We start from the raw sequence: 25,082 nt of genomic DNA, 5'->3' as shown, positions 1-25,082 counted from the left end.
CGCTACCAAATCATAGCAACTCTTACTAAAGAGAAAAATATCAAAGAATGTGAAGCTACTGTTTCTCAGCATATCTTCCATCTGGGTCTACATACCTCCGAAAGTTGTGTTTCTATCTCTCTATGCAGTTTCTGATGGAACTGTAGGTTTAATTTGCTGGACTGCAAAGTCAGTTTGAACCACAAGGTTGGTATTTCAAGCTCACCAGCTGCTCCTCGGAAACTCTATTCAGGATTGCTATGGGTCAGAACTGACTAACTTAATGGCACAATAACATGGACTCTCTGATTTACACCACATTAAAATGGCTATTCTGATATTCTCAAGGAACTCAAATCATGTTCTCTTTTCATGGTCTTGGAGTCTGGGGTATAGAAAGAAGTCTGAAGGGTGAGTAGAGTAAGGTTTCCCAAGGAAATGCTCTTAGGACAGCGCATGCTCCTCTAGAAGAGTGAGCAGGTGCACCGTTGTGATGGAAGACAACTCCTGGGCATGACTTTGCTCACCAATGTCATTTCTCATCAGTGTAGTTTTGAATTTTCTAAACCCTTCTTCCCAGTAAGCCCTTTGGATCACGACCTCTCTGCCTTGAATGTAACTGGTCCAGCAGAGCCCCTTAGACACTCTTTTGACTTGACACCTAATGAGTGTCAAGCACCTAATGAGTCGGTACCGACTTCAATGGCACCTAACAACAACAGCGACACTTAGTGTATTTGTTATGAATTGGGCTGCTAACCTCACGGTCGGCAGTTCGAAACTACCAGCTGTTCCATGGGAGAAAGATGAGGCTTTCTGCTCCTGTAAAGATTTACAGCCTCAGAAACCCTATGCAGGGTTGCTATGAGTCAGAACCGACTCCACGACACATAACAACTACAACAACAATGAGACTAAGACAAGTATATGACTGAGAGGTATTTAAATATACAACGTTCAGACTAGACCTGCGCATGTCTGAACTGGAACTCTAGTAGCGATACATTTAGATGAACATACCCTCACGTGTGCGTATATTGAACTTTTTTGCCTGATCGATAGTTGTGTTTATTTTGCAATGTCACATGAATGGATTCTGAATGGGAAAGAAACCCCAGCTCCGATCACCTGCCATATGGGTTTTGAGATTCATTCCTGGTGTTGCATGTAGCACTAATTTGTTCCTTTTTACTGCTAAGCTGTAGTCCATTAAAGACCCCTGGTGGCACACTGGCTATGTGATCCACTGCTACCCAAAAGGTTGGTGGTTCAAATCCACCCAAAGGAGAATGACGTGGCCGTCTGCTTCCATAAAGAGCACAGTCTTAGAAACCCCATGGGGCAGTTTAACTCTGTACTACAGGGAAGCTAGAAATGTCTTCATAAATTTCATTGTATGAATGAACCCCATAAAATCTGTGGACACTGGGTTGATGGACACTGGATTGTTTCCTACTCTTTGGCAACAAGGAATGAAGGTACTGTGAATATTCAGGTGTCAACACTTGGAGACTGGCACAGGATTGGCAGTGTGTTGTTCTGTTGTGCGAAGGTCTTTCTGAGTTGGTACCGACTCCATGGTACCTAACAACAATCAATGTCAAGGAGTGAAACGGATGTGTCACATGGTTGTTGTTGATGTTGTGAGGTGTTGTTGAGTTGGTTATGACTCATATCGACGACCCCTGTAGGATGTCTGAGGTTGTAAATCTTTGTGGGAGCAGAAAGCCTCATCTTTTTCTTGTGGAATGGCTAGTGGGTTCCAACTGTTGGCTTTGTGGTTTATAGCTAGTGCTTACCCTATGGCGCCACTGTGCTCCCTCCCTGTCATATGGTAAGTGCATGTTTAACTCACAGAAACTGCCACATTGGTTCTATTCCCAAAGTGGGGCACCAGTTTACACTCCCAGCAGCAAAGCCTGGGGGTTCTTGTTCTTCCACAATGTTACCACCATTTGGCACTGCCAACGTGGAACTTTAATTATCCTCCTTTAAAAGAAAATGGTAACCTGTTGGCAAAAGAAGGCCTCTACATAAATAGTATTTTGATGTTATAAAAACAAGTGAGCAAAACATTGTCCATAATGAAGCCCTCATCCTCTACTACTTCATGATCAGATTTTCAATAAATGAGCTCCTGTAGGATCTGTAAAAAGTTAGGAAGGGGGCTGATTTCCCATGTGCATCTCTCAGCCTTACTAGCTCTCTCACACTCATAGAGCCATCAGACCCAACAACTGACTGGGCGTCGGAAGCTACGAGGAAACAATGCACCCAATCATGGTTCACCATTCTATGGCATGTGGTGTTGCCCCCTCTATAGACCTGTGGTTAATAGAACCTGCAATATGGCTTTAACCAAACATGCTTCCACTATTCTCAGGCGATGCTACAGATATGCTTTTTTCCTCTCTCACAAATAAGATTTTTTATTTGTCACCATTACAAGTCTGAATTATAAACAGATTCTTGAACTGGTGGCTCATAGCCGTCAGCTTGTTCAACTTTAGCACCTTTTCATCTCCAGTAGCTTTTCCAGAACTACTGCCTTCACCATGAAGCTCCATGAGTTTTCCCAACTCAAACTTGGGCTTCTTCAGCATTTTCACTTTCCTAACAAACATGTCATGGAGAGGGTATACAGACTGGCACGCCTTCTCTGTGTCCTTTCCAGTGCAGTTTGGAATCAGTTTATTGATCACTTCTTTCAAGTCATTTGCACCTCTTGGGTCACAATTTCCATCATTTCCTTCCGGATTTGACGGACCTGTTGGTGCTGAGCATATCTTCCGAATCTGGTTGTTGCATTTTTTAGTAAAACCAACACAGAACAGGCGAAGTAAATCACCATCTGTAGTCTTGACATCAACATGAGCTTCAATCATGGTCTGTCATTTTTTGACCATGGGGCACATTTTGTCACGGGTAAGATCCATGCCATGGAAGTTGGTGAAGCAGTTTTTCCCTGAACATCCTCAGTAATTAGCTTGAATTTTCTAAATGCAGCTTCATCGTTCTGAAGATCAGCAAGACTCACTTCAAAAATACGACCCTTAAGTCCATCGGATGCAATTTTGGTTTCTTGTGTCCTTATGACTAGTGTTTTCCCAATATTTCTTATATGGAACATAGCTGGGGCCTTTACATCATTCCAATCTTTCTTAGAAAATGAATCAACCACTTTCTTCTTGGCTCCTTTTTTGCCACCTTTTGTAAGGCACTTGTTCATGCCGACCGCCATAGTGCTGCTCAGAGAGCCAAAAGGCCATACAGATACGCTTTTTAAACTGTTGATATAATCCAGGTATTACAAACATATAATAAAACTTCTGAAAATGACCATTATAGACTATTGTATAATTTGAACATGTATATACATCTATCTTCCATTGTGTGTCACTAATGATAGGTTTTTGTAGATTTTTAATCTTTCCAAATATTAGTACTGAGACTAGTTTTATATTCCATCTAATGTACAATTGAAACATTCTGGCAATATGTGCCCCAAAGTAATAACCGCCAAAGACCCAAGTCTACCTGTGAAAACAAAGGGCTTGTCACCTGACAGACTCACTTGCAGTTCTGCTCCACGGATCCTTCATTACTGCAGTGTTTCTAGAATGGCTCTGCAGTCAAAAAGGCACAAAGTAAATGTTCTCTAAGAACTGGTTGTGGACAAAGTGAAAGAAAACTCAAAATTAGACTTTGGGCAAGACGGTGGACTACGGACCTTCTACACCAAAGATTTGAGAGAGCAAATGAAACAGACACATGAAAATTCTAGAACCCTGAACTTCTGAGGAAAGGTTAGAGAAGTACATTGAGTGCTTTCTGGGAGGAGAAGCTGAGTAGGGATGGTGAACGGCGAGGGAGACTGATTCGCAAACAGCTGGCTGGACGCAGAGCGACTGACCATCTTGTGAGCAGCTTTGGCCACAAGAGGAGACCAGGCAGAGCAGATACACACAAAGCAATGAGAAAGGTGTAATACCTTCTTTGTCCCCACGATCTCTAGTGACCAGAGGTGTGGACAATGCCCACCCTTATCCATTCCCAGCTTTGGTGCACCATTTTGGTGCCTAGATCCAGGCAGACTTGGCTCTAGACCTACAGAACCCACAGAGCCACCAGACCAACATTTAACCAGTCTCCTGTTGCCCAGTTGCCCTGAAACCAGCTCCATCAAGGGCCCCTATGAACTACTTCCAGATTGAGCGCCCTAAACACAGATAACACCAAGGTGGAGGACAATAGGAACTCCATCTAGGGTCAGGAACTTGCTGCACATTCCTCCCAAGCCACCTTGAGCGCTCCTTGGCCTGCAGGAGCTCCTAGAGTTCTCTTCTCCACATCCAACAGCTGCACTGTGGGGGTTTTTGTTTGTTTTGCTTCTGAGTTTGTTTTTTTTTTTTCTTTCTGTTGCTTTATAATTTTTTATTGTTTATTCTGTCTCCTCTTCCTTCTTCTTTTTCCATTCCCTTGAATTTTATCCTTTATGTCTCCACTTTTGTTTTTTATTTTCTTCTGTTTCTCATTTCCTACTTCTTTCCCCCTTCTTTTGATCTTTACTATTCTATTTTCATCTGGCTTCTCCCTGATTTATTCCAAGTGTTTTTAAAAATCTGCTCCTTTTATTTCCACTCTTAGTTTTCTCCTATATAGTTCTGTTTCCCTGTTCCTCTTTGCCTTCATATACTTATTATATTCTTTTTTTCTGGTTGCTGCCTGTTTTTATTTCTTTATTAGTTTCTATTTTCATTGTTGGGTCCTTGTTTGTTTATTCTGTTTTGTTTTCTTGTGTGTGTGTGTAGGAGGAGGTGTTTTCTCTTTCCCACTCGATAGAGACAGCAACCGTGCCCATACAGCCCAGCCACAACTGTACCCTGTGCAGCTCCATTCATGGGCAAGAGCTAATGCCAGTTCCTATACCATCTGATCAATGACAGACAACAGCCAACCCCAGCCCCAATCCACCCTAAACTTAGGTGCACCAGCGGCAAGAACAGTGTACATGTTTCCATTCTCTTCCTACACCCACCCACAGGAGACAGTCAGTGAATGCCTACGAACACATCAAGACATAAACATCAATTGAAACACATATGGTAACTCCACAATACCCCAGAGATGACAATTTTAGCTGATACAAAGAAACAAGAGAGAAGGGCACAAATGACCAAGACACAGAACTAGAAAATGTTTCTGAGGAAAAAAAGGTAATGAAACTAACTGAAAAAGAATTTTTAAAATGATACTTTTAGGTATCTTCAAAGTATTGACAGAAACATCGAGGAACACAAGGCAAACACAGAAAAACTTTACAAGAACAAGCAGACAAAATAAATGCAAATTTTGAAACAATATAAAACATGCAATTTAAAATCCAGAAGATTAATACTAAGATTTCAAATGTACAATAAACTGAAGGGACAAAGGAGTATATTTTAAGCAGTGGAAATCTGAACTACTGAGCATGAAGATAAATTTCAGTGCGAGTATACTAAAAGAACAATCGGAAAAAAGAATGAAAAAATCTGAAGAAAGAAAGACTAAGACTGATGTGGGACACCGTGAAGAAGAATCACTTACAGGTGATCAGAATATTCTAGAACAGGAAGAGAATAAAAAGCTTGGGGAAAACTGTTGAAGAGTTGGTGGAAGAAAACATCCCCAACATCAAGAAAGACAAGAAAACAAGCATACTAGAAGCTGAACGAACCCCAAAACAGGATCGATCCCAAGAGAAAATCACTAAGGCATATCATAATCAAACCTTCCAAAACCAAAGACATGAGAGTAGCTCAGGAAAAACAAAAAGATACCTTCAAAGGCAAACCAGTAAGATACATTCTGATTTCTCAGTAGAAACCATGTAGGCAGGAAGGCAATGGGGATGGCATATACAAACATCTGAAAGAAAAAAAACTACCAACCAAGAATCACATAAGCAGCAAACTGTTCCACTGTTCCTCAAATATGATGGCAAAATTAGGACATTCTCTGATAAACAGAAATTAAAGGAATTTGTAATGACCAGACCAAGTTTACAAAAGTACCAAAGAGTGTTGTTTGGACTGAGAACCCACAACAGCAGACAGTAGCCTGAGATTACCATACACGACACTACCACCCAGAACTCAGTCCAGACACTGAAGTATTTAACATAAAACAAACCTTAAGACTGAAAGTAAGAAACCAGATATACCAATTGACAATGATGTCAACTAGAAAGCAAAAAAAGGGGATAGTGTAGGAATTTTTAAATGGCTAGGAAGTCAGGCAGATTTCAAGATAAAACAGACTATTTTAAATAGGGAAAAAATTAAATAGGGGAAAGAAACAACAACAGGGTAACCTTAAAATAAATTAATACACCTGCACATCAAAATTTTAAAAAGAGGAAAATCAGAAAGATTTAGCAAACTTTAACACAACAGAAATGAAGCACATGAAAAGAAAATCCACAAACAAAATGAACAGAACAGAAAGTATGTGGAACAGAGAAACGCAGCACCACAAACACCACACAGCAAAATGACAGCAATCGATTCACCTCTATCCATAATGACCCGGACTGTAAATGGATTCAATGCACCAGTCAAAGGAGAGAGCAGAATGGATAAGAAAACAGAATCTTTCACTATGCTGCCTACAAGAGACACATCGAAAAAATGGAGACAGCCGAAATGCCCAACAACAGAGGAGTGGTTAAACAAACTCTGGTGCATGCACATATGGGATACTATGTAACACTGAAGGATAATGACAAATCTGCTGAACACATCACAACACAGATGTAACGGATGTAACGGGAGGACGTTATGTTGAGTGCGTTTAGTCAATCCCAAAAGGTCAAATACTGTATGAGTCGGAACCGACTCCACGGCACATAACCACCACCAGCTCTGTTGTAATAAGTTAAGAAGGTTATTTTCTTGCTAAATGGAAACTATGATTGTTACAGAGTGGGCAGGGGAGGGAAAACATAAAGTGAATCAAAGTAAATATGTTAACTGACGGTACATGGAGTAAATGACAACCACTGTAATGACAGAAGGGTTTCGTTTGTTCAATGTGGGACTAATGATCTCTTTGTAACCCCTCATTCTATTCACAACAAAAAGGTTCAAACAAGACTTTTAAGAAAGTGACTAGAAAGCCTATAGAAAGGGAGAAAATATTTGGGAACTATGTATCTGACAAGACTTTGCTGTTTAAATGCTGTTGGGTCAGTTTCAACTCAATAGTGCCTCTGTATGGGGTTTCTGTTTGAACTGATGACCTTGTAATTCAACCAGTGCTTTATCCTACAGTGCCACACCAGGACTCCATCAAGGCTTTAGTATACAGAACTTATACAGCACCTACAACTCAACAACAAAAGACGAACAACCAATTTTAACCATGGTAAAGGATTCGCCAGAGATGATACACAAAAGGTCACTCACCACATGAAAAGAAGCTCACCATTACTAATCATGGTTGTTGTTAAGCGCCTTAGAGTTGATTCTGACTCTTTGTGACCCTATGCACAACAGAAGGAAACACCGCCATGTCCTGCACCTTCCTCACACATGTCATGTTTGAGGCTGTTGCTGCCGCCACTGTGTTAACCCATGTCCTCGGACATCTTCCTTTTTACTGACCTTCCATTTTATCAAGCATGATGTCCTTCTTCACGGACTGGTCCCTTCTGATAATAAATACGTCGGAAGAAGGAGAAGATGAAGCCTCGCCATCCTGGCTCCTAAGGAGTATTCTGACTGCACTTCTTTCAGCATTGATTTGTTTGCTCTTCTGGCAGAACGTGGTATTTTTAATATTCTTCTCCAGCACTACAATTCAAATGCATTTAAATGATTCTTCTCTGGTCTTCCTTACTCAGTGTCCAACTTTCACCTGCATCTGAGGCAACTGAAAATGCCGTGGATTGTGTCAGACACACCTTAGTCCTCAAATTGGTATCTTTGCTCTTTAAAACTTGAAAGAGGTCTTCTGCAGCAGGTTTGCCTAATGCAATATACTACATCATCTGATTTCCTGACAGCTGCTTCCATGAGCATTGGTTGTGGATCAAGCAATTTATCATGATGTTATTTATTGGTCCGGTGGTGAAGATTTTTATTTTCTTTACACTGAGGTGCAACCATACTAAATACTGTAGTTCTTTGATCTTTATCAGAAGTATTTTAAGTCTTTTGGGCTTTAAGCAAGCAACGTTGTATCATCTGTATATTGCAGGTTGGTAATAAGTCTTCCTCCAATCCTGATGCCACATTCTTCTTCATATAATCCGTTCTTCTGGATTATTTGCTCAGCATTCAGACTGAACAAATATGGTGAATTGATAGAGCCCTGGCACACACCCTCACTGATTTTAAAGCACGCATATATTTCCCTTGTTCTGTTCTCACAGCTGTCTCTTGGTCTATGGACAAGTTCCTCAGTAATACACTGACGGGGTCTGACACACCCGTTCTTCACAGCGTTAGCCAGAGTTTCTCATGATCTACAAAGTCGAAAGCTTTTGCATAGTCAGTAAAGCACAAAAAATTAAAAATCAACCCCCCCCAAGAAACAAAGTCATAAAAAAGAGCTGGCTTACTGGTCAGATGGAGACTGGAGGAACCCTGCGACCATGGCCCTCGGTCAGTCATCAGCTCTGGAAGTGAACTCATCCCAGAGGCTCAGTACTCAGCCAAGCAGGGGACAGGTCTATAGAGGGGACAACAACACTAGAAAGGGTCCACACCATAGAATGGTCACTATTCCACATCAAATGGGCAGCATTTAGCCGAGGACAAAGTTCTGAAGTGTGGGGAGAGGAGGAGGAACAGAAACAGGAAACACACGGAGGCCGAGCAAGCACTGAGATGAAGCGGAGTGTAGGGTTTGGTGGGTCTCTGTAAACCTTCACTCACGTCACGGTAACGTTTCAAAAGAAAGAGGGAGAAAATGTTCTTTCAGCAGCAGTACAGTTTTACACAGCAGCATTCACGGTGCTACCTCTCGTCAGAGTGGAGCCTGGTCCAGCCCTGAGCTGGGCGTGGGTGAAGACAGGTGGGTGCATCCAGCGCTGTGTGGCCTGTGACCCGACAGGTACCTCTTCTACTTTCTCTCTTCTTCAGGGTCCATGTCCTTGGAAACAAGATGGTTTTCTTTCCTGTGCCTACTTACGTTCTGTTTGAGAGCTGCAGCTTCGCAGTTAAGAGGTGGATGGACACAGCACGATACAGAGGGAAGGGCCCCATGCAGCCCGCTTGCTCCGAGGTTTCCACCACGCAGCTCTGGATGTACCAGAGGCACTGACAGGCTACTCAGTCCTTAGCTAAGCTTGAGTCGCATATCTTTCCAGTGATTAAAACGATTTGGCTCTCAACAGTCCACCTGGGTCTGTCTATTTCCTAGGCCACACATTAGTGCCTACTGCTGAGTGACAGCTAAGGGGCTTAGAACAGAACAGAGCATGGCTTTCATCTGTGGGACAGGAATCCAGAGGCAGCAGGGCTGGGTGACTCTAGCTTTTGGGTTCTCAGGAGGTCGAGTCAGATGTCAGTCAGTACGGTTGTCCTAAGCTTGACTGGGGTTACAGGTGTGTAGTGACCACTCACTCACAAGTAGGTGCTAACTAATGGTGGAAGGCCTCAGCTATCCCCCAGGCAGCCCTCTCCACACAGCTGCTGGAGCACCCTCACACTGGCTTTTCCCGGGGCCAGCAATCCAAGTGTGTGTGTGGGGGGGGGGGGGGGGAGGGAGACCTAGCCTCAGGTCACAGATGCATTGACTGTCACCATGCTTATCTGGTCAAAGTCACTAGTGTTGGTGCACATTCAATGCCAAGGGACCTGGGCGCCACCTCTTGAAAGGAGGCATGTCAAAGAATTTGCAGACACATTTTCCAAAACCATGACCACCTAGTGCAAAAAGGCACGTTGTTGATAAGTGTATAGGGTTTCCTTGGAGCTGCTGGTGGGCTTGAGCCTTAGACCTTGTGGTTAGCAGTCCAGCACCTTAGCCCACAGTGCCACATCAAGACTCCAGTAAAAGGGCATCATGATGCTACACACTTCCAGTCTGTCGTTCTATTACTCACTGCTTACAGGCATTCAGTGGTTATTCCAACAGCACCGCGAGAGTCCAGAGAGGGCTGAGGAATGGCACCCGTTCCGTGGCAATGAGGAAGAGAAAGCACTGGCAGATTTTGTCAGCACTGAAGCACCTCCTGGGAAACAGGTCACTTCAGAGACCAGTGCTAATGCTGATGGGCTCATATCATATTTTAGTCCTCAACCAAGTAATTTCACCTTTGATCAAAGAAGTGGCATAGAGTCAAAATGTAACTATAACATTATCAGAAAAAAAATGACTTCCCTTTTTCACGTTTCAATGAGCTGACATGGACACAGGGAAGTGCTCGCAGGTGTTCCTTTTGGAGAGCACACATTACCCTGCTGCAGAGTCCATCCCTAATGACTGGGGAGTCCAAAGGGGTTCAAGATCCACATTTCCAAATTCATGTCCAACTGCACATATGTGTTACTGAAGTCCCTCTTTCCTACCAAACCTGGCCTCCTCCCTAAACGGCCCACTTGTTTGATTCCCGAACACAGCCCCCGGAGAAGGACATTCCGCTCCCTCAGTGATGTGGACTGGCTCAGGCCCACCACCTGGCCGCCCCTCACTTAGCCTCATTGTTCAGCAACCTGCTGAGTTTCTGTCTAATGCCATTCCAAACAATGTAAAAAATCCCTAAAACAAAAAGTTCTGACAAAATAATCAGAATAAAATATGTTTGTTGTTGTTGTTAAGAGCTGTCAAGTTGGTTCCAACTCACAGTGACCCTATACAGGATTTCCGAGAAGCAGCCGGTGAGTTTGAACTGTTGACCTTGTGGTTTGCAGTCCAGTGCTTATCTTACAGCGCCACACCAGGAGTCCACATTATGTTTATGCTCATTAATATTCTTGGACATAAATCCCCCTTTATGCTCCCACAGAACTGCATGCCTCTGCTCTGGCAACTCACCCCTACCATGTTCACCCATTCACCACACAGTTGGAGTCTTGTTCTATGTACGCTACACTTGGCGCCCTGTGATGTGACATGTGAGTTCACACATCTGTCTCCAGCTTTCCTGCTCTGAGCCATTCGAGAAAACTGAAGCGGCTTTGGTCTATCTACAATGAAGATAAACTGGATGGAATTATTAGACAAGAATTGCAGGGGGCAGGCTAAAATCTAGGCGGATGGGAATCACATGAGCCACGTGTTTTATATCATCTTCTCGACCCGCGCTCTAGTTCACAATAAAAACCAAGAGAGATGATGAGACCAAACATCCAGTAGCCAATCTTGAAAGTGAATCATTATAAAATATTTTAAAAATTACTACTGTTAAAAGTACAACTGCTTTTTCAAGTATGATGTCATTTAAAAAAATGGCCAAGCTTTGACAAAATAATTAAAATAAAATCTATTCATGCTCATTCAATATTCTAGGAACAGTCAATCAGTCCTCTTTTTCTCCCTCTCTCTCCAAGGTTACAGATGTTCAGGTTTGGATAGTATTTTATTTATCTACGTAGTAAACAAAAATCACATAGTACGGATATAAAGATTCTTGACCAACAAGTATGCTTATGTTTACCATATACAATGTTTAATAAAGCAGTCTTTCAAGCATCTCATTACACTCTATGTGGTCTAGAGCTAGGATATGAAATATTTCAACAATTTCTAATTCTCAAAAATTAATAAGAGACGAGGAAATGGAGTAGCTGGGAACTTTAGACCCAGAGAGGGAGAGGGGCTGTGTGCTGACGACTGGGGGGCAGGCTTGTAGTGTATACCCTTTCAGTGGTTGATGATGCATGGAGGGGATTATAGCCATGGCAATGAAACGATATACGATAGGATGAATTTAAAACTAATGTTCTCCCATGTAAACTATTACATAATTCACAATAAAACATTTAGAAGAATGAATAAGAGCCCATCAGATATAAAATTGCTATCAGCTTCCTCCCTACAGGCAATGCTACTACAATGTTATTCTACTGTCTCCATGTGAATTACTCTTCTGATTAAAATTCACCCATTTTGATTCAGTTCAACACATATTTCACCCAAGGCGAGATGCTGGGACTGCCAAGGACAGAAAGGTCAGCAGGGAGCAGAGCTGTGAAAGCCCACGGACAACAGGCAGCGACCTTCAGTACCAGGAGAGGTACATGCCGGCTCCAGGGAAATGCCGTTTCCAGTGTTGAACTCATGCCCCATGACCACATCGAAAAGGCACACTATACAACCTATCTATGAAAGCATGACTGACCTGACACAGTGAAGAAGCTACCAGGAGCAAACACAAAGAGAAAGTGGAAAGTCTGGGTCAGACGGTTAAGTGCTCAGACCCTCCAGAAGTGCCTCGGAAGAGGGGCCTGATGGTCTGCTTTCAAAAGGTCACAGCTGAGAATCCTACAAAGCGGTTCAACTCTGCACACATGGTTGCAACTAGCTCGATCGCAACTAGTAACAACAAAACTCGGGCACCTTCTAGTCCACTGTACCCCCGGAGACATGTCCTCTCCACCCGGCATGATTACATACAGAGTAGGGAGTCAAAGAGGAGATGCCTGCTTACACCCACAACCTTGAAAAGTCAGGACCTCCACGAAGGGGTGAAGGAGAAATGCACCTGCTGTACTGTAGGGAGTGGGGGCCATCTCCCCTACGTATCTGCACCTGCTCACCAGCCCACTGGCCAGTGGAGTGAGCCTATCTCAGCGCTCACAAACACAGCAACACAAACCATCACCCACATCTCCAAGAATGCTATGGTCCAGCTCTAAGGTTGCCACAACTAGACAGCAGCAGGACCCATCGACAGTACAGGAGTGGCAGGCTGCAGACTAGGAACTGTCTGTGGCCAGAAGCAAGAGAAGCTTCAAATCTGAACAAGGGAAAACCACAATGAAAGCCAGAACTGAAAACTTGAATGAATTCTTAAGCGGCTTTACTGTGGTATCACTGCATGCATCTACAGTGCACCTCCAAATAGTAACCAATGAAAGTCCGTTTTATAACAAGAGAATGTTGTCTAATTAAGTCAGCAAACATGAGGGAGACCCTCAATGGCATGGCCGAGACCACAGCTGCACTAGAATAGATGTGATGGCATCAACTGGCTTTCAGGGAAGCAGATGGCCCTCCCTACTGTGGGTGGGCCTCAGCCATCGGATGGCCCTCCCTATTGTGGGTGGGAGTTCTGGTGGAACTCCTGGCTCCTCACACTGCCTGACCTGCCAGAACTGGAACAGAGGGCTGCTGGTACCGCTATGCAGCCTGTTGCCTGATCGATGCACTGTGGACTTAACAGATTCACACGTACGTGAATCAATTCATCAAAACAAACCTCCCTCTCTTTATATGCACCCCCCCGCCCCCCCACTACACATCTACTACACACATCTGTTTCTCTAGAGAACCCTAAGACAGATGCCAATTCTCAGATTCAGCATATTTATCAAATGCCAACAAGAGGACTTAAAAGAAATCTACATCAAGCTCTACTGAAAAACCAGAGGATTATTCACCCTTATTTCATTATATCTTAAAACTCCACTAAAGGACAGTAAAGGGATATATATTTTTTAAAACATTAACATAAAACCACAAAAGCAAGAGTGGAGACAATACAATGTTTGGACCCTGAGAAGAGTGGGTGAGACGTGACTCTAGTTGGCTTAGAGCAGCCTCAGTCCAGGAGAGGTGAGAACACCCAGACCGCTGGCGACACCACGTACTCCACCCCCTGCCCTGCCCCTGCCCCGAAGCCTGGAGCAGATGAAAGCACACAGGCCCCTGAGGGCAATGGATGTGGGGTCCCCAAAACAAGGCAGACTGAGCCAAAGAGGCTTAAGAAACACGTGACTTCTCCGTCTCCTGTCCAACTCCACGTGCTGGTTACCGGCGTTCTCCTGCCTGGCACCAATCCACGCTCTAAATAAATGACATGTGACCTGGCCTGGGCGCTGAAGGCACAGAGGGGTCCTGGGTAGCATACAGAAAAGAAAGGTACACAGGCGCACACTTTACACTTACGGTTCAGCTGAATTCCCACAAAGGTTCTCTCTCAGAGAGGAAAGAAAAGTCGTCTCCACAAATGGTGTGCAGACAACTTGATATCCGCATGCAAAAGAATGAATTTGGAGTCTGACTTCACACCATACATAAAAATGAACACAAAATGGATCTAAGTCCTAAATATGAGAGTCAAACTATAAAACTCCTAAGACATATGGGGCAGGGTCAAGAGGCCATAGCCTAACCGGGTGGTCAGAAATACAACGGGGCTTTCAGAGTTCATAAGAAAATGGACGAAAAGCTAATGGCAGTTTCTCATGGATCCCGACTGTAAGCTGCTTGGCTGGGGACGTACCTCCAGGAGCGGACTGGAATGTAGCTGGGCAAAAGGGAGTTCCCACAGGCCTGACGACTCACCTTGGAAAGGCCTGCTCACAAGGTGGACTCTTGGCCAGTGGATTTCAGGACGGTTCCCAGTACTCCTTAGCTCGTAAAGGTGGCTTCTGGTACCTAAACTACTTGTGCAAACAATGTGGTGTCTGCACCACACTTGCTGTGAGTCTGGGATCCTGGAATGTGCCAGGCAGACGTGCCCAGGTGCCTAGCACCAAGTCTCTTAAGAGGGTCCCTGATGGGCAACCTTTGACACATGTGTCATTCCTCCCTGCTGGAGGAATTGGGGGGGGGGGGGCGCTGCCCTAAGTGACTCCACCTGGTTAGCCCTGGACTCCGCCCCTCATGCCTTTCCCCTCTGCTGGTTTGGGCTGGTTTGTCTGTAATGAATCACAGCTGTGAGTAAAACGAGACGTTGTTTCAGTAGATGAAGTGCTGCTGGGATTGTTCTGACTCCTAACTACCAAGGATAGAGTTCTTGAGAAGTGGTTAGTGGGTTTGAACTGCCAACCTTGAGATTAGCAGTCTAGTGCTTATCCTATTGTACCACACCAGGACTCTAAAACTATATGAGGAGGCTTCAAAAAGTTCATGAAAAAATTCCGTTTTCTTTTAGTTCCCTGATTCCAATAACATGTTGAAGACCCCTCATCTATGAAGAGAAGAAATCATTTTGCCCTTGTAGCAAAGTCCAAGCAGCAGGTGGGTTAACCTGACTTTTCAGGGCACCTCCTACATCAGCTGCTGCTGAGAGGGTGCGTCACACCACCTTGGCATCCGGCCCACACTCCCTCCCTCCTTCCAAGGGCTGCCTCCCCCAGTCCTACTCCCAGAGCACCCAGCTCAGGCCAGGCACACACCAGAACCTGTGGGAAGGAGTCTTCTAAAGCCTGCTATAAAAATGCACGGGAACATGCCCCGTAGGTAATCAAGTGCTCTACAGAGATAGTGCAGGGGTGCGTGCCAGACAGGAAATAGTACCATCTGTCATGGGATGCTTCCAGCACACAGCCACACCTCTAGACTAGGTCTCCTACTTTCCTCTAATTATAAACTCACACGTAGACCACACACATTTCCTGATGCCACTGCACCCCTTTCCTTCTGAGCCCTTCCAACGTCACGTACACACGCCCCTCAACACACAGCCTGCTCAGTCTTTCTGCACCTTCCCTGCACTTTAGATGGTGGCAAGTCTGAGCACTCAAACGGAGCTGCAAAATTCTGCTGGGCCAGTAAGTTCTGGAAGCTTGCTGCAGTGTGTGATAGGCACTGGGACCTTCTGAATGAGAAGCCCCACCTCAGACCTTGTGAGGCAGCACTTCACCAATGGGGTCTGAGACCTCCAGAAGCCAGTCCTAGGGGCTCCAGGCTTGAAGAGGCTTTGTATGACAGAAAGCAGGAGTGAGAAAAGGATTTGTGGAATGACCTTTAGACTCTGGAATGTAAGGAAGGAGACTCGTAACCTTGACATTAGGAGTATTGCTTCCCAAGAGGCAAAGGGGCAACGAGAAGGAGATACTGCCCCGTACACCACCTGTCTCACAGGTGGCTTTCAACTTTATAACCAATCCACAGGCAAGACCTACAAACTGTCATCATAGTTAATGGAACACAAATGTTATCAATCTAGACAACAGACAAGTATGATATGGTTGAAGGGGAGTCCTCGGGCAGCACTTGGCTACTAACGGAAAGATTGATGGTTTGACTCTATTGATCGGTATGACTCGGAACTGACTGGACAACAACAACATCAGAGGTCTCCTGGAAGAAAGACCCAATAATCTACTTCCAAAAGGTCGCCGCCATTGAGACCCTATGGAGTGCCGTTGTAGTCTAAAGCACACAGACGGGGTTGCCTTGAGTTGGAGTCAACACAATGACAACTGGTTTGTTTTCCTCCTCCTCCCTCAATAGCTGAAGGAGCTGAAAGGCAGTTGGAGGAGAGGGGAAATGGAGAAAATAAAGGGGGATTCATAACTTTACCTAATAAAGAGGGGCCATCCCTGAAAGTTGAATGAAAGTTGACAATACAAAGAAATACAGATTTATCATTTAAAGTCACAAAGGGAGCCAATAAGAGAATTGAAATAGCAATTCACTAATAAAGTTGGAAAGCAGAGAAGAAAAGTAACTTGCTCAAAGCTAGCTAGACAAAAAACTCTAACGCGAGTGTTTGGACATGGGCCCTTCATATCTCAGACACTTGTTCTCTACCATCTGTAACTGGGCAAGCCCCCTGCTAGCAAGTTAACCTGCCCAAGGCTGCATATCTAGTTAGAGGCAGAGCCACAAAAAGCAATCAGCTAATTTTCTAGTCTTGGAAGTATTTAGAATTAAAAATATTTGGAAGGAGTGCAGTCAGAATGCTCCTTAGAACTGAGGACAGCAAGACTTTGCCTCTCATACTTTGGATGCGTAGAGTGGCAGGACCAGTTTTGGAGAAGGATATCATTCCTGGAAAAGTAGAGCGAGGGTCAGCAAAAAAGAGGAAGCCCCACAGTGCGACGGATTCCCATGGTGGCTGCATCAGGGGCTCAAACATAACAAGTGTGAAGCTGGTCCAGGACCGGGCAGTGTTTGGTTCTGCTGTTACGTTATGAGTCAGAGCCGACTAGATGGCACCAAACAATAAAAGTATTTGAAAACGTTATTAATAAAATTTCCAGAGAAGACATAGCGACACTTTCTCTACCTGCTCACTCTAACACCCCAGCGTTTCTCAAGAAGAACCCTCTCCTCGGACATCTCACCTATGGTCAGGGCTCAGCTTTGTGCCAACCCTCCACACCAAAGTGGCTAAGGGGATCGTTTCTCCTACAGTTAACCTTGAGAAGACATCAACATTAACTCATTCTTCATTTTGTAAACCTGACAGAAGGGTCACAAGATCAACTCTTAGTGCAGACACTGACCATGTGTGGCCACAGGGCAGTGCATCGTCACATGCCCAGAAAGGCAATGCTGGAGGCCAGTCTAGACCACTCTCTCCAGGGCTCGGGCCACAGGTGTGGACTGGTGAGCCCACCGTGGCTGAGTCTAGTTTAGGGCATACAATGCTTCCATTTCCATTTCCATAGAAATGACCATTTTTAGGCCAGAAAGTATTTTAAAATCAATGATAGGCTGAACTTAATAATACCTGTAAAAAGCAATTTAAAAGATTCCATTTAATCTACTATTACTCACCCCATTTTCAGTGCGTTTTTCTCCCGGTACATTGATGACATTTCTCTGAGTTCTTTGCTCTTGAGTCTGACGGCCACCTAAAGACATCAAAGTACCACACTTACTAAATGACACGTGAATAAAGGGATACTCGCCCAGGCCCTCTTTGATTCTAATGGGCACGGTGTGGAATACCAGGCTATTTCATAAGAGGAAAAGCTGCATCACTGGTCAGCTTTCATAAAGGATTCTGAGTGCCATCTTTTTCTTTTACATTCTCTTTTAGGACCCTAAAATTGACACATCAAATGACTTTTACAATTTGGTAGCGTAGTGGTTATGAAATGGACTGCGAACTGCAAGGTCAGCAGTTCGAAACTACCAGCCGTTCCACGGGAGAAAGATGAGGCTTTCTGCTCCCATAAAGATTTACAGCCTCAGAAACCCTGTGCAGGGTCGCTATGAGTCAGAACTAACTCCACAGCACATAACAACAACAACAACAAAATAGACCATATTACCCAGTAATGAAAAACCAAATGGATACAAAAACTTAATCCTCATTAAACTTCGAGGAAGTGGTGACAATGTTCACAGCCCTTGAGTTGGTTCCGATCTGTAGAGACCCTGTTATAAGGTTTCCAAGGAGCAACTGGTGAGCTTGAACCACCGACCTTGTGGTTCAAACTGCCTTTGCAGTCCAACCCATTAACCTACAGTGCCACAGCAGGGCTCTAATTGAAAAGGTACACCATGCCAAATGGGCAATCTTAGGAATTCCGTATGGTTATCGGGCCAGACTTCAAGTCTAACTGGAAAGTCACTTCCATGCCATCACACTTGTTGCATGAAATCAAGCAGAATGGCGCAGCACTGTAGCAGGTAAACCGGAAGGCCTACAAGCCCATGTCTCTGGTGTGGTGTGTGCTTGGTTCCACGTGACTCCCACAACCCAGCATTTATGTGAAGCTTTGCTTGGGATTCTCCCACCTCAGGACCTGGCTCGGTCCTGGACTATATGACTTCCTATAGAGAATTTGGCTTTAAAAAGCTACAAACTTCCTTACATCGGTCATCTAACAATGTGGAAGTTTTACAAGAAACGGTTGAAATATTTGAAATCGCTAAACTTGCATTTGCCTCAACATAAAAGCCTCACTTTGAAACATCCCCAGTGAGCAGACGCTCACACCATTAGCAGGCAGAAGACATCCAAAGATTAGAGACCTGGTGGATGCTGGAGCAGAGGAAGAAAGCCCAGGCAGTGTCTCCTGACATGGGGTCTTCCCACTCTCCCACCCTTTCTCCTATCTTCTCTCTTGACATGGTGTCTTCCCACCCTTTCTCCTATCTTCTCTCCTGACATGGGGTCTTCCCACCCTTTCTCCTATCTTCTCTCCTGACATGGTGTCTTCCCACCCTTTCTCCTATCTTCTCTCCTGACATGGGGTCTTCCCACTCTCCCACCCTTTCTCCTATCTTCTCTCCTGACATGGGGTCTTCCCACTCTCCCACCCTTTCTCCTATCTTCTCTCCTGACATAGGGTCTTCCCACTCTCCCACCCTTTCTCCTATCGTTTTGAAGCCATGGAGAAGACATCAGAAGCTACGCATTTCCTTTGATTTAACCTGAGACTGAAGTTGCTGCTCTTTGTGAGTTTAACATTCTTTTAGTTAGATATTTTATATTGAGACCGATGTCGATTCATATGCCGGTTTAAGAAGTGATACCAAGACTGTCATGCCCTTTACCCAGTAAACATCACAACAAGGGTCCTGACAGAACATAGAGACAGAACATTCCAGCAACACGAGGAACCTCATGCGGCTCTTTTACAGCATCCCCACTTCTCTCTCACTTGTACCACAGCCTCAGCCCCAGGCAACCACTAACCTGTTGTCTATGTCTTTAATTTTATCATTTCAAGAGTGTTACATAAATGGAGTCTCAGAATAATTCTCTGGAGAGTCACCAGGCTATTGGTGCCAGCCATAGTTTATTTATTTGGACCCCTAATGGGGCTATAGGATCAGCACTGAGCTGTGAACCACAAGATCAGCAGTTCAAACCCACCAACTGCTCCATGAAAACCCTATACAGGGTTGTTATGAGTTGGAACCGACTGGACAGCATCCATGGTATGGATGCACCACATTTTAACCGTCGACCTGTTGAACACCTGATTGTTTCTAATTTTAGGCAAAAATCAGAAGCTATAAACATCAGATAATGTGCTAGATCACAAGGTCAGTCTGAACCATAAGGTTGGCAGTTCAAAACTATCAGCTGCTCCTCAGAAACCCTATACAGGGTCATGATGGATTGGGACCGGCTCGACAGCACTTCACATCAGCTTTTATGTGAATGAACGTAGTCTAATTTCTCTGGGGTAAATATCCAGAAGTGTATTTTCTGGGTCACATGCTGAGCTTTTAGAGAAACTGTCAAAATTGTTTTCAGGAGCAGCCATACCATTGACCCTTCTCATCACTAATGTAAAAGTGATCCACTCTCTCCACATTCATACCGGAATTTGCTCTTACCACTGATTTTCCTTCACCGTTTAGATAGCTATGTGATGGTCGGTAGCCCGCTGTGGTTTTGTTTTGTTTTGCATTTTCCTAATGGCTAATGGAGTCCTGGTGTGGTGCTGTAGGATAAGCGCAGGACCAAAGGTCAGTTTGGAACAAAAGACTCTCTTGGAAACCCTATACAGAGTCAACGACACTTAGCAATAACAACAACAAATGCCTTGTTCTGGACTCCTGGTGTGGCGCTATAGGATAAACACTAGACTGCTAACTACAAGGTTGGTGGTTCAAACCCACCAGCCACTCCTACACTGGCTTGCTATGAGTCAGAACCCAGGGGTGGCACCTCGCTACCAGAACATGCTGTATTCCAGCTTTTAATCAGCTCTCTGGCTTGTAAGCCTGTCTGTGGTCTCTTCTAATGCTTTCTGGCTCCACATCCAACACCCAATAAGCACGTAGATGGGTCATCATTTTCAGATGCCATCAACTGACGGGGAATTCTTTCTCCTCTGCTCTTGGACCCTAAACTCCGGCTGTTTAGGAAATAAACTGGGAAGAGAAGTACAGGAAACAAGGAAGCAGCAGCAACAACAAAGCAGGACAAAGCACCCAAGAGAGCGGCGCTGTCTGTCTTTTTCCCTCTCCTTGAGCTCTGTGGAGTAGGCAGAGGGACGGCTGACAGAGGCACTGGAGACAACGTGCAGGGAAGAAGCTGGCTAATGACAGAAGCGAGAAGAGAGCATCAGCTGAGCCCATGAGGAGGCTTCTCCTACAAATGAAAACGAATGCAGCTGAGGTGGGGCCAGCTGGAGCCAGGCGCTATGCTGACTGCTCTGCAGGGGTGAACGCTGTGTGAGCCATCAGTACCAGCCCCAGTGGAGCAGGCCTAGGCCTGGTCACTAGAGACCCACTCAGTTTCCACCAAAGTAAGGAACATCAACTCCACAGCCACCATTCCCGCCCACCCTCTGAGACAGAAGAGCAACTAGCCTTAACATTTTCTAAACTTTATAGAAGGAGAATAAAATAAGACCTACCTTCCCACCCAGGGACAACAAGGGTGTGGATGTCTATAGTACAGGGATACAAACCAACCTTTTTCTATCTAAACATAGCTAGGCAAGTGAGTCTGACCCATAGCACCCCTAGGGATAGAGTAGCAGTGCCCGTCGATGGCTGAGTCTGGCAATCTTTATGGAAGCAGACTGTCGCAGTCTTCTCCTGCGGACAGCTGGTGGGCTAGAACCACAGACCTTTCAGTGAGCAGCCCAACATTTAACTCCCTGTACCACCAGAGCTAGGAATCGGAGATGATTCGATGGCAGTGAGTTTGGCTTTTATTATTTTTTTGGCAAGTGAGGGCATAACTGTATCTGGAGATCTCAGGCAGAGTTAAACAAATAATCAGCACTCTAATGATCTGTTCCTTCAACTCACCTAAGGAGGGGTTTGCCCAGTGAGGAAGGGACTTGTTTAAGGTGAAACTGAGCTGAGAGCTGAGCCAAGAGGCCAGTGGAATAAACTCCAGACATAACGGTGCACTTAAAAACCAGCATCATAACAATATTTACAGCTACTGGAGGAGTCCTGGTGTGGCACTGTAGGATAAACACTGTTGGTGGTTCAGAAACCCTACACATGGTCGCTATGAGTCAGAACTGATTTGACAGCACTTCACAACAACAACAACATGGAAGGATACTGTAGACCACTGTTGTTCTTAGTGGCATCAAGTCAGTACTAATTCACAGCGACCCTGTGAACAACAGAACAAACACTGCCCGGTCCAGGGCCAACGTCACAATCGCTGCTACACCTGAGCCCATCACTGCCGCCACTGTGTCAGTCCACCTCGCTGGGGGTCTTCCTCTTTTTCTCTCACCCTCCACCTTACCAAACATGATGTCCTTCTCCAGGGACTGGTCCCTCCTGACAGTATGTCCAATGTATGAGAGACAAAGTCTGGCCATCCTGGCCTGCAAGGAGCACTCTGGCTGCACTTCTTCCAAAACAGATCTATTGGTTCTATGGGCAGCCCATGGCACTTTCAATATTCTCCTCCAACACCGTAACTCAAAGGCATCAATTCTTCTACGATCTTCCTTATTCACTGTCCAGCTTTCACACACATATGAGGTTTGGCTCAGGCGCACTTTAGTCCTCAGACTGACATCAGTGGACCATACATAGCTCATCTCAATATTTTCTTTAAAGTAAAATACAAACAAAGTAAGGGAACATGCAACAATGGCATCTTTATAAAAGGATGCCTTTGTGTTGCTTTGACTTCATTTTTATTAAACACTAGACGTACTCCAAGATCTTGTTACAATTCAAACACAACTAAAGTATATAAAATAACAAGTTAAGAGTATACTCAGTTAATTGTACAGTGTGTATTCTTCCCAGAGTGAGGTGATTTCCTTATTTATTATTTTAATTTTAATTAAAAATTATGATTAGGATTCCTGTGATTCAAAACTCACAGGAATAAGGTCTGGAATGGAAGCCTGTGTCCCCTCCAGGTTAGCAGGACTGCCGGTTTCCTGGGTGACTTCTGAAGGGTCTTGTCCTTTACACACATACTCAGGATCAGCAGCAACATGGACACATCATTTTTTGTCTCTTTTATGTGGTGTGCACATGCCTGTGCATCTTTGCACCTCCTCACTATGCTGGTGGAATATGGCAGTATGGCCAGCTACTCCGCTGGACTCCATGGCTGGGCATTTAGCTTGCTGATAGCAGCAGGACACACATGGCTCTGTATGTGTGCAGGTACAGCTTTAGAATACGTTCTCAGACATGAGACTGCTTGTGTAAGTTTAGCCGGTACTCCCAAATGGGTCACTACAAAGGCTGCCAGTTGCTTTTTCTCCTCACTCCTGCCATACTGCTCCTCTTCACCGACCTGAGCCTTAAGCTTAGCAGCTCCAGGTACTGCTCCACGGTGTCTCTCCTTAGGAGTAACGCGGAGCATCTTTTCCTAGATCACTGTTGTTGTTGTTAAATGTGTCAAGTCAGTTCTGACTCAGAGTGATCCTGTACACGGTTTCCAAGGAGTGGCTAGTGGGTTTGAACCACCAACCTTGTGGTTGGCAGTCCAGTGCTTATCAAACAGTGCCACACCAGGACTCCTCATATATCCTAGGGTCAGTATATTTCTTTTACTGTGAAGTATGGTGTCTTCATATATTTTGTCTGATTTGCTATTGGATTCTTTACTATTCAGTTCTAAGAACTTTTTCTACGTAAAGGAAATGAGCTCTTTGTAGTATGAGTCGTTTCTCAGTTGAACTTCCTTAATCCTTTTATGAGTTCTTTGTTTTAAAATCTAGATATTTATCCCTCCTGGTATTTATCAAAAGAATTCTTTCAAATAGCAAGTTCCTTACCATGTCTGCATACATGCTCTGACTGACTTCGAGTCCTGAGGAGGGCCAGAGGCTGGATGGCTAAACAGCAAACCGCAATCACAGAATTCGAAGGAACACAACACTCCAACTCGCCCTCTCTTCACGTGAGACAGGTGAAAGCTGTGAATACTTTAATACTGATTCCTACTTTTCTATAGGCTTTAGGACACAAATGAACAAACAGGAGGACATAACATGTGTTTACCTTCTTCACTGCTTTCAGCTGGGGAATCTTCATGTCGAAGGAAAAATTTTACTTCTTCTCTTCGTGGCCCCCACTTCTGAAGATGTTCATACATCATATGATCAAAGGGTATGGGGCGTTCTAGAAAAAACACCAATACATCACATTTACCTCAACAACAAGATATTCTTAGCAAAAACAAAAACGAAATGAACCCCTGAGACTACGGCCCTTAGTCAGTCTGTTGGTCAGGAACTGAACTTGCCCTCGTGGTTCAATTTTCAGTCAAACAATAGCCAAGTCTATAAGAGGAGCAAGAACACCAGAGAGATAGGACACACTCCTTAGAATCATCAACCATATAAAAGATGGGCAGCATTCATCCAAGGACAAAATTCAGAAGGTTCAGGAAAGGAGGAATGAAAATGGGAAACAATGAAAACAAAAAAATAAGTAAATGTACAAACATATATATATGGGGGTCTTGGTGAGATGCTACTGGAAAACTACTGGACTGCAAGGTCTGTGGTTCAAATCCATCAGCAACCCTATACAAGGTCACTAAGAGTCGAAACCGACAGTTGACACTTAACAACATAATAGCACACACATACACATATTACAATTCAAGGATGTTCCGAGCACCGGATTTTAATTTTCATGAATAAAATCAGGCTTATAAATGGGAAATAATTAGGCAACATATAAATACAAGTAAGAATAGTGGTGGCTGTAGAGGAGAAGCACTGGTGCTCACAGGATCAAGCCCACCAGTCCCTTGAGCAAGAAAGATGAGGCTTTCTGCTTCCAAAAAGATTTACAGCCTCGGAAACTTTCTACGGGGTTGTTATGTGTCAGAATGGAACCAGCTCAACAGCATTTCTCTTATCAAGATGACTTTTGAAATTTTCTGTCCAGCTCTTTTATTTCCTCATTTCTTCCAGTTACTTTGACTTCTGTACATGCAAGAGTAAGCTTCAGTCTCTTCTGACATCCGCTTTTCTCCTTTCCAAAGAAAAGCCTTTGGCTTTTTTCCCAAATGATGTTCCTGATATCATCCCACAACTCTTCCAGTCTTTGATCATTAGTGTCTAATGCAGAAAATGTGTTCCTGAGACGAACTCGATTCAGATGGGATATGTTTTGGCTCCAGTGGACCTGTTTCAATTTTTGTCAGCTTCAGTATGTGAGCAGGTACTGTCTGTTCCTCATTGGCTGGGGGTATTGAGCTCCTCCATCATCTCTTCCTATAGATGTAGTCAAACTGACTCCGGTGTATTCCATTTACTGAGATCCATGCGTATGTTGTTGTTGTGAGGTAC

At 44.4% G+C, this 25,082-nt stretch overlaps 1 protein-coding gene across 1 annotated transcript in view; it reads right to left on the bottom strand.

The window, feature by feature from the left end:
• PPP1R13B (protein phosphatase 1, regulatory subunit 13B) overlaps positions 1-25,082 on the bottom strand; it is a 45,721-nt gene that overhangs the window by 16,566 nt on the left and 4,073 nt on the right. Inside the window, exons 2-3 of the mRNA XM_006839494.1 lie at positions 23,782-23,901; positions 17,647-17,723 (exon numbers count right to left, since the gene is read on the bottom strand). Of these exons, the coding sequence (XP_006839557.1) occupies positions 17,647-17,723; positions 23,782-23,901 (197 nt within the window). The remainder of the gene's footprint in view (positions 1-17,646; positions 17,724-23,781; positions 23,902-25,082) is intronic.

Source organism: Chrysochloris asiatica, unplaced genomic scaffold (genome assembly GCF_000296735.1).
Source record: "Chrysochloris asiatica unplaced genomic scaffold, ChrAsi1.0 scaffold00025, whole genome shotgun sequence".
Lineage (NCBI taxonomy): Eukaryota > Metazoa > Chordata > Mammalia > Afrosoricida > Chrysochloridae > Chrysochloris > Chrysochloris asiatica.
This window is presented reverse-complemented; position numbering and strand designations above follow the sequence as displayed.